This window comes from Ictidomys tridecemlineatus, chromosome 3, assembly GCF_052094955.1.
Source record: "Ictidomys tridecemlineatus isolate mIctTri1 chromosome 3, mIctTri1.hap1, whole genome shotgun sequence".
Lineage (NCBI taxonomy): Eukaryota > Metazoa > Chordata > Mammalia > Rodentia > Sciuridae > Ictidomys > Ictidomys tridecemlineatus.
In genome coordinates, this window is record NC_135479.1 from 212,936,555 (window position 1) to 212,949,512 (window position 12,958).

General features: G+C 57.5%; 1 protein-coding gene across 1 annotated transcript in view; it reads right to left on the minus strand.

Moving 5' to 3' along the window:
• Positions 1 to 9,024: 9,024 nt before the first annotated feature.
• The window catches only part of Ripk4 (receptor interacting serine/threonine kinase 4), a 21,325-nt gene continuing 17,391 nt past the window's right edge, over positions 9,025 to 12,958 (minus strand). Inside the window, 1 exon segment of the mRNA XM_078041201.1 lies at positions 9,025 to 11,475. Coding sequence (XP_077897327.1) covers positions 10,274 to 11,475 — 1,202 coding nt within the window. The 3' untranslated portion in view covers positions 9,025 to 10,273.

Below are 12,958 nucleotides of genomic sequence, written 5' to 3' on the forward strand. Positions count from 1 at the left end.
CTATGAAGAATGTTGTTGGGAATTTACTGGAATTGCATTAACTCTATATAACTCTTTGTAGTGTGGTCATTTTGACAACATTAGTTCTGCCTATCCAAGATCTTTCCATCTTCTAATGTCTAATTCAATCTATTTTTAATTGCATCTGTTCTGTAAATTAAGCCACACGGCATGACAGCTGTTGGCCTGGGGTTCACCTGGTGTTCGATGTTGGCATCTAGAGGCGCTTTCAAGTCCACGGAGACAATGCAAAACAGCACCTGTCACCCAAGGGTCCTGAGCGTCTGCACAAGTCTGGGAACTGATACATGACATGTCCAGGGACGGCCGATTCCATCACGACTGCAGAAATGTCCCCTGGGTGGCAGGGCATTCAGGACACAGTTCCCACGAGCCAAGACTCTGTCACGTGGGGAGCTCAAGGGGGTCTTGCCAGGGGGATGAAACCTGCAGGAGGACAGTCTGGGGGACCTTTGACAAGAAATGCAGGTGATGGGGAGTGACGTCGGAACCAGGGTGCTGCTGTAAAGCCAGAGGCCATGGTTCCCACCAGAGCCTCCCCAGGGACATGTCTCCATAGCCCCAGGGTCTCCCTCTAGGGACACCCACATAGAGCCCCCCCCCCAATCTTTCTCAGCGGTTGCCTGGACAGACACTGTGGCCATGGGGACATTCTGCAGAGGCCGCCCCGCCCTGGTGATGGAGAGGAGGCATATCCCAGTGGCTTCCGCAGGTTGGGCCACGCCCACCAGGTAGGGCAGTGCTATCAAGGCAGGGCCCAGTTGCTGCCTTCCAGAGGCCACCAGTTGTGAGAGTGCCAGAGTGGGCAGCTAGAGGGAAGCTGGTCAGGGCCCCAGGGCCAGGTGAGGGCTCCGGCCCAGGGCGTCTGCTCCCTTCCCAGGCTGATTCAAGGCTGGGAGGAGGACAGCAGAAGGGCCCAGCTCCACCCAGGTCCTCAGCAGCAGGGAGGAAACCCCAGGCTCTCCCACTCAGCGGGAGGAATGGGAAGGAAAGTTCCCTGCACGCACTCCCGAGGACTGAGTGGCCTTCCGGGCTCTGCTGTTCTTGTTTTATGTGACTTGCAAAGCCAGCGATCATCCTAACCCTGCGGAGTCGGTCATGAGCAGCCCTAGCTTCACTGTCCGCTGGACGTCACTGTCCGCTGGACGTCACTGTCCACTGGACGTCACTGTCCACTGGACATCACCTGCTGGCTTCCTTCTGCTCCTCCTCACAGGGGCCACATGGGCCTGGCCACAGGCACTTGGTGATGCTGAAGACTCTGAGGTGGCGGGAACTGGCGTTGGAACCAGGGCTGCTGCCGTAAAGCCAGAGCAGGCCTCGGCCCAGGCTCCGACCCGGGAGGCCCCCAGCACGCCCTTCTCACTCCTCCCTGGGCCTCCCACAGCAGGCGTCAGTCTCTCCCGTGTTGCTGTTTTTCCCCAACCACAGTAGAAAGTGGGAGATCCTTGAGAAAAGAGCAGCAGCCCCCCGTCTAGCCGTCCCCCAGCAGGGCGCCAGGGTGCTGCCTGGAGGACTTTCTTGTCACATCTGTTCCTTGCCCCTGTTGTTGAGGATCCTAGAGTTAATCCTGACCTGGAAGAAGAAGGTTTAGCTCTTTCACAACAGCCCCACCCACATGGACGGGCTGTGTCGCCATCAAACCCAAATTTGCTGCTGATACATGATGAGCAGGTCCATGTCCCTGGACCCACCCCTGGCCGGCTAGTGGGGCAGAATGATGAGTCGTAGCTTGAGGAGCCTTTCTTTTTTGGCAATTGCATAGACTAGACATGAAAGTGATCCCACTGCATGGTTAGAATGTTAATCAAATCTGAAAATCCTTTTAAAACCTAGCTCAACATACAGGGAGGAAAGGGGATGATGGTATCTCCAGGGACCAAAAGAGAAGCAAAGAATGGTGGGCTGCAGCTAGCCCTCATCTGCTGCGGGGCTGCACAGTCTCAGAACCCAAAGGGCTAGGTGTGAACAGCCCAGAGGGGGAAGTAAGATGGGAGCCCTGTGAAGCAGGTAAATCCTTGAAGGAGAACACCTCCCCACAGCAAAGGAGATGGCCCCAAAGCATATCTGTCCCACCCTATGCTGGGGACAAAGAGAAAAATCTTCGCCTGTCTTCTTCAGGTCTGGAATTTGAATGTATGTGCTACCTACACAGCCCAGGACCCACAAAAAAAAGCATTAAAATGATCAGGTTGGCAATATGACCGAGAGTCTTACAAGCACAAAATCTCTCAGCAAAGACATTCTCAGCCCAAGCACAAAAGATTCCCAGATAGACCACTACTACAAAAATGAACTCACAACCCGAAACTATATGGCACTCAAGGAAACAATCCACCAACAGACCCAATAAACAGAGGAATTAGATCCCTAAGAACCTTGGGTAACAGGATTACCAGGTGACTGTTTTAAGCAGGTATATTTAGGGTGATCATAAACAAAAAAATCAGCACAAGACACTACAAAAAATGGGGGGAGTCAAATTTGGAAAGAATGGGGAACTTTTGGAAATGAGAAATACAGTGAGTGAAATAAAGGCCTCAATGGATAGGTTAACTTAGAGAGTAGACACAGCCTCATTATCAAGGTCAGGGCACTCAGTAACTGGAAGGGACAGTTGTTATTTGAGGTAAACTGTGCAGAGCACAGGAGACAATAAGGTGAGCTACCAACAGGAAGCTGTGATTTGGAGAGAATTAAGGAGTTCTGGACTGAAGACACATTCCTTAGAGCGCTGAACCTATTGTTCTCTGTCTTCTCTTTTTGTTGTCTGGGAGTCTGACTTGGCACCCCAGCCCTTCCTGAAAGCCCGAGGGCTACCTCTCCACCCCCAGAGCTGTGCTTGGCAGAGCTGCCTCCCAGCCACAGCGCTGCGTGCTCCTGCTCTGTCCAGAGGCCCCTCCTTAGTTAGGTGACACCTCTTCTTTCTCTTGCTGTAGCTCCTGGGCTGAGTCTCTAACTTCGTCTCCCCTCTCCCGTGTCCCACCTTTTGTCCACTTGTTGTTCTGGGAACATTTCTCATTCTTAACTTCCAGGCTCTGGTTTCTTCTTTTGAGAGTTTTAATTCTCTCATCGCATTTAGCATTTTTTCAACTTTTCTCTAAATGATCACACACAGCTACCCTCCTGGGCTGGTTTTCCTTTACTTAAGATACGATTGTACGGCTTTGAAAGTTCTCTCCTGATCATACTTTGCCTGTTTTCTCCGATTTTAAGACCTGCTTGTTGGCTTGGTTGGGGTGCTGTGCATCTTGGTCTTCCACGACAGGAGCACTCTGTGTCTGGTGGCTCCTGTTCACTCTGCAGGTGTGAGTGAGGAGTAGATAACTGGAAGCTCTGTGGGCCCAGGGGGGCTTATCAGTGGGAGAGTGTCAATGCAGGGAGACGGGCTCTAACTGGCTGATCTGTGGTTCACCTTCAGTGGGGCAGTGCTGAGAGAAGGGAGGAGACCAGAGGGGTGGGGTGGGGCAGCTTACACCAACGTGGATGGCCTAACTTAACTTTCTTCCACCTACTGAGTGCCTTCCCCAAACACCACTCCAGGTGCGCCTGGGAGTTCTGGGGTCCTGGGTCCAAGCACACTGCATCCAAACTTGTCCCGTGTGCTGTTGGAGGCGGGGGGCAGCAGAGCTCTGGTGTGAGCTGCTGCTGGTCTTTTCTGTTCCCCTCATTGTCTGGGAGGCTCCATAACTAGTGGTGGATTCAACAGCTGTAAGGTGACTCTAATTGCTATACATTTCTAGATGCTTGTTCTCAGCTTGGGCATATCCCCTGTTGAGAACCAAGAATAAACAGTTTGCAGAGCCTTACTGCTTCAGGCACCACGTGGTCCCCGTCAGGCCCATGGTGGTCCACAGGGGGACTACCAAGCCAGACCCTGTCAGAAGGCATCTCCTCAGAGGGGCCGTGAGCCTGCCAGCTCACACCTCGGCCCATGACCAGAAGGGAGACTGCAGCTCCCCTCCTCCTGCCAGCGTGTGGCCACCTGTCCTCGACAGCTCTGGATCTCCCTCTTTTCCACTTCAGCTGCTCTCTGAAGGCAAGGGGGGCGTCCTGCTGAGTCCCTCCCATGGCCACCCAGAGAGATGGAAAGGATCGGGTGGGAGTTCTCAGCGGCCGCCACTGCGTCCCTTCTCCTTAATGAGGGCCACCTCCCCGCCATCCCCACCCTGCCTCCACCAGCTGCCACCTCACCTGGGTCTCGTTTTTCCAGTAGCACAGCTGGTGCAGGCAGCAACGGGAGGGGACAGAGGCGGCTCGGAGAGGCCTGTACTTCTTGGTTGCCGCAGAGGACGTGGCTTACTGTAACCTCCAGGCCCCATTCCAGGTGCCCACATCTGGCCCTGATGTGGTGACATACGAGGGGGTCCCGCTCTGGAGTAGCCCACCCGCTCTGGGGTGGCTGCTGACCAGTCACGCTCGGCTGTGGACTTCTACCTAACTGGGTGCGGGTCCTTTGGTGAGGGTGAGCGGAGGGTGCGTCCCCATGTCCTGCCTGCCCACGCCCCCCTCCCCACCCAGCATCTAAAAGCACAGGGCCACCACTGAAGATGGGACCCAGCCCTTCCCCTCCGATGGCCCCAGGGTCTCACTCTGACCCACCACTACAGCTTCACCACCTCTGTCCAGTCTCCAGGCAGACGGATGGTCGTCCTCCTGGAACCTTCCAGAATCTCCTGGGATTCCAAGGTGGGGCCCTACGACCCGTTCTCCTAAGAACATGCACAGACACGCTCCATGCACAACTTCTGGGTGTTCAAGGCTGTTTGTGGGCTCTCTATAGAGGACCCTAAGAGGGAACCCCTTGGGGGACCCCTGTGACTGTGACTGCAGTTGGTAGGCCACCTTTCCAGAAAGGTGTCCCTGACTGTCCTTGGGACACTGGGGGTGGTGTCTGCAGCCAGATTCAACCTGACCAGTTAGCGCCTCCTCCCTGGCCTCCACGGTGACTTTGGTTGGGCCCTGCACTGCAGGCAGAGGGGCCAGGACCCTCATCAGCTCTGCGAGACCATGGGTCCCTCCATGTGCCTTGATCACATCCCCTCCAAAAAGGGGGAAATGCTGCCCACCTAAAGGTGGGAGGCCGCCAGCTCTCCACACTGCCCAACTGTGGGAAGTGCGTCTGAGGACTGTGAGCCGTGTATGGCTGGGGTCCTGGGGTGGACCACGGAGAGGAAGGAGCTGTCCTTCTACCGGGCCCTCAAGCAGAGATGTGAGCTCCGAGAGCATCGAGAGAGATGATTTTCTCCCCGTGAGTGATGCCAGCTTGGAGAAAGGGCAGTGCTGGGAGCCGGACCCAGCCACCAACTCGGGCTGGCACAGGACATAAGGCTTTCTCATGGCTGGGGCCTAAACAGTGGCCAGCAGCACACGAGGGGGATGGGCTGCCCACCCAGCGCTTCCGGCCTCTCTGTAGCAAACACCATCTCCCTGTCCCGAACATGAACCCTGTGGATGGACAGATGTGAAGGAAGCCCACGGCCCTCACCAGCTGAGGAGGGCAAGGGGGCGGGGCCAGGCGGAGTGCTAAACTCCTGACCACACTGACAGGTAATTACAAAGGATGGGAGGGAGGGAGGGAGGGAGGTTTGTCCGGTTTAACACAAACTTGCCCAATCACTAGGCTAGATTTCAAGCCCTTGGCCACCAACCTGTGAGCTCAGGACAAATGTCAGCTCCTTCCTCCCCTACCTCCTCCTCCTCCCCCTCCCCCTCCTTCCCCTCTTCCTCCCCCTCCTCCCCCTCCTCCTCCTCCTTCCCCTCCCCCTCCTCCTCCTCCTTCCCCTCCCCCTCCTCCTCCTCCTTCCCCTCCCCCTCCTCCTCCTTCCCCTCCCCCTCTTCCCTCTCCTCCTCCCCCTCTTCCTCCTCCTCCTCCTTCCCCTCCCCCTCCTCCCCCTCCTCCTCCTCCTTCCTCTCCCCTCCTCCTCCCCCTCCCCCTCCCCCTCCTCCCTCTCCTCCTCTGCTCTGCAGCACCCACAGGAGGCCCCAGCACAATCACATTTTAGAAGGCAAGAGCCAGCGTCTGGAGCTCAGAATGCCTCTGGCATTGAGGACAGGTGCCATGACCTGGAAGGACTGTGGGCCCCGCAGCTGGACAGTGGAGCTGGCAGTCCCTAAGGCAGCAGGTGCTGGGCACGTGTCACTGTCACTGCCAGCTGACACACTCCTCCCAGCCTCACCCCAGAAGGACCCCACACAGGAGCTACACCCTCCTAACACCTTCAGGACAGTCCTGCCTGGCACCTGGAACCACAAGGGACAGCTGACATGGGTCAGTGTTTCTCCTCTGCCCTCGAGGGCACTGCTTCAGGCCTCTGGCTAGGGTGCTGAGGACGCAGTCTCCTGCACCTGACCCATGGCCCCTGGCAGGCTGGCCCAGGAGAAAGAGAGTGTCCCCAGCCCTCCCAGGGCCCAGCAGCATGTGGTGTGACTAGAGGGCCTGGGTCGGGGGCTGGGCAGGGCCTCTGCTGAGTGGTCCCCAAGTCAATGTCCTACTGGGTACAAGGAAAGGCCTGGCCTCCAGGAGGGCTCCTGTCCTGCTCCAGCCAGGGACAGCCTGTTGAGAACCTGCTATGCCCGTGTCTTGGGGCTGCAGAGGGTGGGCTGGCACCCCTCTCTGGCTGCTTGGGGTGGGGGTCCTGGAAGGGCTGCCTGGGGTTTCTGGGACCCTCTGGCTCCCAGGAGAGGGGGCACTGTTCTCAGGGGCCAGTGAAGGGGTCTTGAATCTTCAGCCCAGGGAGCTGGTGCTGAGCCAGAGCCTGGACTGGGGTCAGAGGGTGAAGTGAGGAAATCTCCCTCCTTCCCTGAGGAGGGACGTGCGAATCACACCCTCACGGTCCCAAGACAGGGGGGACACTGACCTACCTGCCAGGGGACAGGGTTCTAAGATGGGGGGAACACTGACCTACCTGCCAGGGGACAGGGTTCTAAGATGGGGGGGACATTGACCTACCTGCCAGGGGACACAGTTCTAAGATGGCGGGCAACACTGACCTACCTGCCAGGGCACACGATTCTGAGACGAGGGGGCGGGGGGAACACTGACCTACCTGCCAGGGGACAGGATTCTAAGATGGAGGGGGACACTGACCTACCTGCCAGGGGACAGGGTTCCAAGACAGGGGGGACACTGACCTACCTGCCAGGGGACAGGGTTCTAAGATGGGGGGGACACTGACCTACCTGCCAGGGGACAGGGTTCCAAGACAGGGGGGACACTGACCTACCTGCCAGGGGACACGGTTCTAATACGGGGGGGACACTGACCTACCTGCCAGGGGACAGGGTTCCAAGACAGGGGGGACACTGACCTACCTGCCAGGGGACACGGTTCTAATACGGGGGGGACACTGACCTACCTGCCAGGGGACAGGGGCTGGAGTGCTGGCCAGAGGCGAGGCGTGAGCAAGGGGATGCAGGCTGGGGTCCTGCACAGGTGATGCTTAAGAGTTGTCCCTGCGCAGGACCAGGGAGCTGGCCAGGCAGCTGGCCCCGCAGGTGAGGGGTACCTGGCACTTGCCACACACCAGGTTTGAGCTGAGGGGCTTGAATGGAGGGTGAGGGAGTCCAAGATATCAATAGGTATGACCAACAGTCAGGGTGCTGGGTGTTGGCTCGTCCACAAGGCCTGGTGTGGCCAGGCAGAGCGTGTCCATACATGTGAGTGACCACACGCCTCCCCTCCACCTCTGCAGAGAGGCGAGAAGCCGGAATATCTCGGGTACCACGAGCTGCCCTGCAGCAACCTGCTTCCCAACACCACCCTCCACCTGTCTCTGGCAGCAGGGGCTGCTGCTGAGGCTGGGGAGCCTCACCGACTCCAGCAAAGCGGCTCACAGGGTCACTGGGGGACAGGGTATGCGGAGGCCCTCAGCCTGAGCCACCCGCCTAGGCGAAGCAGGAACCCGTCTGTGCACCGACAGTCATCACACCAGTGCTCCTGCGGCTGGCCATGCTCAGCCTGACCCCAGCCTCATGGAGAGCTAGACAACCCGGGCCGAGCCACTTCCCCAAAGAGGCACGTCATGAGGGCAGGACGGGGGACGGGCGAGCTGGACCAAGGTCCTGGACCAGAGGGAGAGGAAGAGCTGCCTCTTGCCATCAGCATGATTCCTTTTTTGTCCTATAAAGGGCATTTTTGAGACAGTCAGTAGAATTTGGAAAGGATTTATAGATTGGGTGGTGGTATGTGCCCAGGGTTTATTTCCTGATTTTTGATGGGTAGACTGCAGATATCAGAAAAGGGGTTTTTTTGTTGTTGTTTTTTTACAGCTGGGGACCCCACCTAGGACCCTGTGCCTACTAGGCAAGCCTCCACCACTGAGCTACTACTCTCCCCTCAGTCCTAAGTCCTTGTTTTTAGGATGTACACATGAAGATTTAAGGAAGCGCACACCATCTGCAGCCTGTCTCAGGTGGGTGGTGCTGGGCAGAGGCAGATGGTGGGTGGCTGTGGACAGGTGAGTAGGTGGACGGGGGGGGGGGGGTGATGGATGGATGGATAGGCAGGTGGAACCTTTAGATGTCAGGTGTATCGGAAGGGGACTGGGTATATGGATGAGAGAGAAAAGAATGGCAGGCAACATTGACCTACCTGCCAGGGCACACGATTCTGGGGGGGGGGGGGGACACAATGTAGAAAGTAGGAAATTGGGAAAGGTACACTGGTATAAACAATTCTCTTAACTTTTCTATATTTGAAGTTATTTCAAAATACAAAACAAATTAAAATGAGTAGCACTTAAAACAGAATACAAACTGAGGTGCTGGGAGCTTCGTTTAACAACATGGACTTCTGTCCTGCTGCATTCCATGTGTGGGACTGGGCCAAGAGGAGGGACGCCCAAGCCCTTCTTCTGCTCCCTTCGACCCCGGTCACAGGTAATTTCAGTGTGTGAGGTACCTTGTCTCCAGACCGCGTACCACCGCCCTGGGCTCTGTTTTCAGGAACCAGGTAATTAAAGCTTACTTATAAGTAAAAGTAGCCACTCGACCTCCAAGTAGTAGGAGAGTACTTCACTTTATTGATGTCAACAGACCTCACACAGGTCCACGTGTTCTACACAAAAGTAGCCCCGCAGCGCGGGCACGTCGAGGCGTCTTACAGCACAGCCCACGTCACAGGTGGGCACTCCTGCCGCAGAGTCTGCATCCTGCCCACAGGTCACATCGACATACATGGTACATTAACATCAATCTCCGTCCGTATCACCGCCCCTGCCACAGCACGTTTGTATCAAGGTCACGTTCTGCAACAAACTAATTCTAATAACAGTGTTTGGAGGGCAACCGCAGGATTCGTGTGACAATGTTGCAGTGATACTATCAGTGACCTAATCCTTTACGTGTCTGAGTACAACCAACTCCTGCAGCCACCTTGGGGCTACACCTCAACTGCCAAGGCCTAGTACCCAGGGTGCCAATGCAGAGAGGTCAGAAAACCCCACACACCCCAAGCGCCCCCTCGGTGCCAAGGGCCAGCAAAACAAGACCCAGAAAGCAGCCAGACAAGCGGCTTCTCCGCACGGTAACACTCCTCAGTCCAAAGCGAAGCTGGAGGATTTTCCAAGGACTCTACACACGTGGCTCTGGAGTTCAGAAAACATTTTATGCAACAAGAAATGTCGGGCGGCCAGGGTCAGTGCAGGGGGCTGGGCAGGGTGCCCTCACTGCTCGTGGGACAAACGAGCAGGACACCAAGGTGGGTATGACTGACGGCTTTTAAAGCCCACCCTGTGATGTCATGGCCAGTCCTTAGACCAGACAGTCCCACCTCGGCTTCGCTCCTAACACCATCTGCCAAAGTGCTTCCCACACAAAATGCGCTGCACTTGGTCAGGCAGGCACCTCTGCCACCACGGGTGTGAGGACAGAGGACACGTCCTCCCGTGACTCACCTGTGACGGACATGCTCAAGCAGTGACAGGGGCTCGCTGTGGGACAAAGCAGCCGTTCTTGCCCAGGCCTTGTCACCAAAGGACCCGTTAGGAGTACAACGAAATGATCCCGACCCTTTGTCCCTTATGATGCCAGGTGCCCAGGCTGGTGGTGGGTCTTTCCAGCCAAGCCCTTTTGGGAGGCAGCACACACTAGCAGCACCCCCCATGGGGCATGGCCTCATCCCTTGGCCTCTGCCGGGTCAGTTCTGGCAGCCACAGCAGGGTGAGTGGAGTGTCCCAGCAGAGCATCCTCCTATCCCACACGAACACAGATGGACACGAAGCCCACAGACCTCTGGTTCTGAGGCAGGAGGCTAGGTCTTACTTCGCCGGAGGAACGTGGCCGCGGGGCCCTGGCCACCCTGGAACTTGAGGCTCTGCAGGTTGATGTGGGCCCCATGCTTGAGCAGCGTCTCCACGGTCTGCGCATGCCTGCCCTGGGCGGCCAGGTGCAGCGCACTGAGCCCCTGCTCGTCAGACAGATCAATGAGATCTGCGCTGACCAGTTCCTCCACCACTTCCGAGTGCCCGTGGGCAGCGGCCAGGTGCAGTGCAGTTTGGTTCAGGGGCCCCCGGGCCAGCACATCCGCCTTCTCCTCCACAAGCAGCTTGACAGTGGCCAAGTGTCCATTCCGAGCCGCCAGGTGCAGGGCAGTGCAGCCCTCTGCGGTCACAGCCTCCCTGCCGGCACCACGATGCAGGAGCAGCCTGGCGGTGCTCGTGTGCCCCGTCTCCGCGGCCACATGCAGGGGTGTCTGGGCCAGCAGGCTGAGGACGTTGACATCGGAGCCCAGGTCAATGAGGATGCGGGCCACGCGGTAGTGCCCGCGCTGAGCGGCCAGGTGCAGGGGCGTCCTGCCGTCCAGCGTCTGGGCGTTCACGCTCACACCTGGCTGCTTGGCCAGCAGCTTGACGATGGGCAGGTGGCCCTGCCAGGCAGCATAGTGCAGGGGCAGCCAGGCGTCCTTCCCCTGCAGGGCCACGTCCACACCGCGGCGCAGCAGGATGCGCACGATATTCTCCTGCCCGTGCTGGCAGGCCACGTGCATGGGTGTCCGGCCCTCGAAGTCCACCTCGTTGATGGAGGCATTCTTCTCCAGCAGCAGCCGCGTGCTGGCCTCGTCCCCATTCTGGGCCGCAAAGTGCAGGGCCGTCCACTGGTCCTCGTCCTTGGCGTTGACGCTGATCTTCCGGGCCAGCAGCAGCTCCACGACGCCCCGCGCCCTGCGCTCCACGGCCAGGTGCAGCGGCGTGGAGCCCTTGCCGTTGGTCAGGCTGGGGTCCGCGTTGTTGAGCAGCAGCCACTTGACGCACTCCTCCTGCCCGGCCTCCACGGCCAGGTGCAGCAGGCTGGCGCTGCCGTCCAGCACCAGGTTCACGTCCTGGGGCTGCAGGATCTTCATCAGCTTGCTGGTGTCCCCTGACACAATAGCATCCACCAGCTTCCTCTTCTGGACGTCTGTGGTGCCCAGGTCTGCAGGGAGAGGAGAGGCGAGTTCAGCCAGGACGCCGGCTCCTCAAGGCCTGGCTGGGGGTCAGGGAACCTAACCTGGGCTCTGGGCCAGCACCTCAGGATGTGCATAGCCTCCAGGTCACACTTCACCTGCAGGGACTGAGCGAGCATCCCACTTTGAGATCTAGCCAGAAGCCACGCCTGAGGTCCTCCTTTGTCAATTTGCAAATTAAAATCACTAGTGATTCCAGTGCCTTGTGTTTGGATGAAGGGAGTAAAACTCGGAGGAGCCTGGTGCTTAGGAATGGCAAGACGGCTCGTTTCCCACATTCAGAAAGGGAAGTAAGAGGCAGAAGGAAAACCCCACGCAGGAGCTGGAAACTTGGCCAGCCTCCTGGGACACCCTCCAGCTCCCAGCCTGACCCCTGAACGGCACCTCCTGCACGGGGGACATCACAGGATGTTTCTGGGCCTCATCTTTCAGGACTCTTGGCCCAGTGTTAGGATAAAAGCCTGCTGTTTAACACAAAAATTCAACTCCATGGTTTGAAATCCAGATTCACATGAAATTAAGACTCTTCTGATTCACATGAAAGAAGATCCTCCAGGGGATGTAGGAAGAGAGGTGGGGTGTGGGGCAGTTCTACAAGAAGGGGACCTGCCCAGATGGACTTGGGTTTTGACACACGTTCTGAGGAGCCAGGAGGAAACGCTCCCAGGCACCAGGGCGAGGCGTCAGCAGCGCCAGATCTGAACCAAGGCCCGGGAGCACCCTTCTCCATGGGAGCTACTGATGTTTCTTTCTGGCTACCTTGAACCTGGCCCTGACCACCCTTTTCAGCTCTACTGACCATCTGTTGCCTCTAGTCACTGGGTCCACCTCACCTGTCTGCCACGTGTTTCCAAACCTGCACAGCCTTTTTTCTCCCCCAACGTTCTACCCAGGAGGCTGGTAAGACCCAGAATCCCCTCCTCCAGGGAGATGTCCCCAGTCCACCCCCAAAAAGGATGAGAGCACCTGGGGCAGAACAGTGAAAAACCATCTTCTGAAAACAAGGCCCATTAAAATTAACAGAGCCAGGCCTAGTGGTGCACAGGAGGCTGGGGTAGGAGGATCCCAAGTTTGAGGCCAGCCTCAGCAACTTTTTAAGACCCCTTCTCTAAATAAACAGTACTGGGGGTGTAGCTCAGTGGCAGAGCATATGCCTTGCATGTGTGATGTGTGGGGTTTGATCCCTGCAGCACACATAGCCCAACACACACAGCAGGTGGCTAAGGAGGACTCCTCCTAACAGGCAGTCTACAAAACACCAGAGTGTTGGCGCCCAGGGGACAACCAACCCAGTAAAATGCATGGTCAGCAGCAGGCCCAAGTATCAGAAAGGGGAACGGGTCTGCAGCATTGAGACACAGTGCAGGGCTGGCACCCATGGAAAGGATCACTGGACGGAATTCAAGTTTCCGACCTGCAGGCCTGAAGTCAGCCTCTGCCCCAGGGCTGGCCAGGCAAGACATCACTGCATGGGCAGGTGGTGTGGCCTGTTCC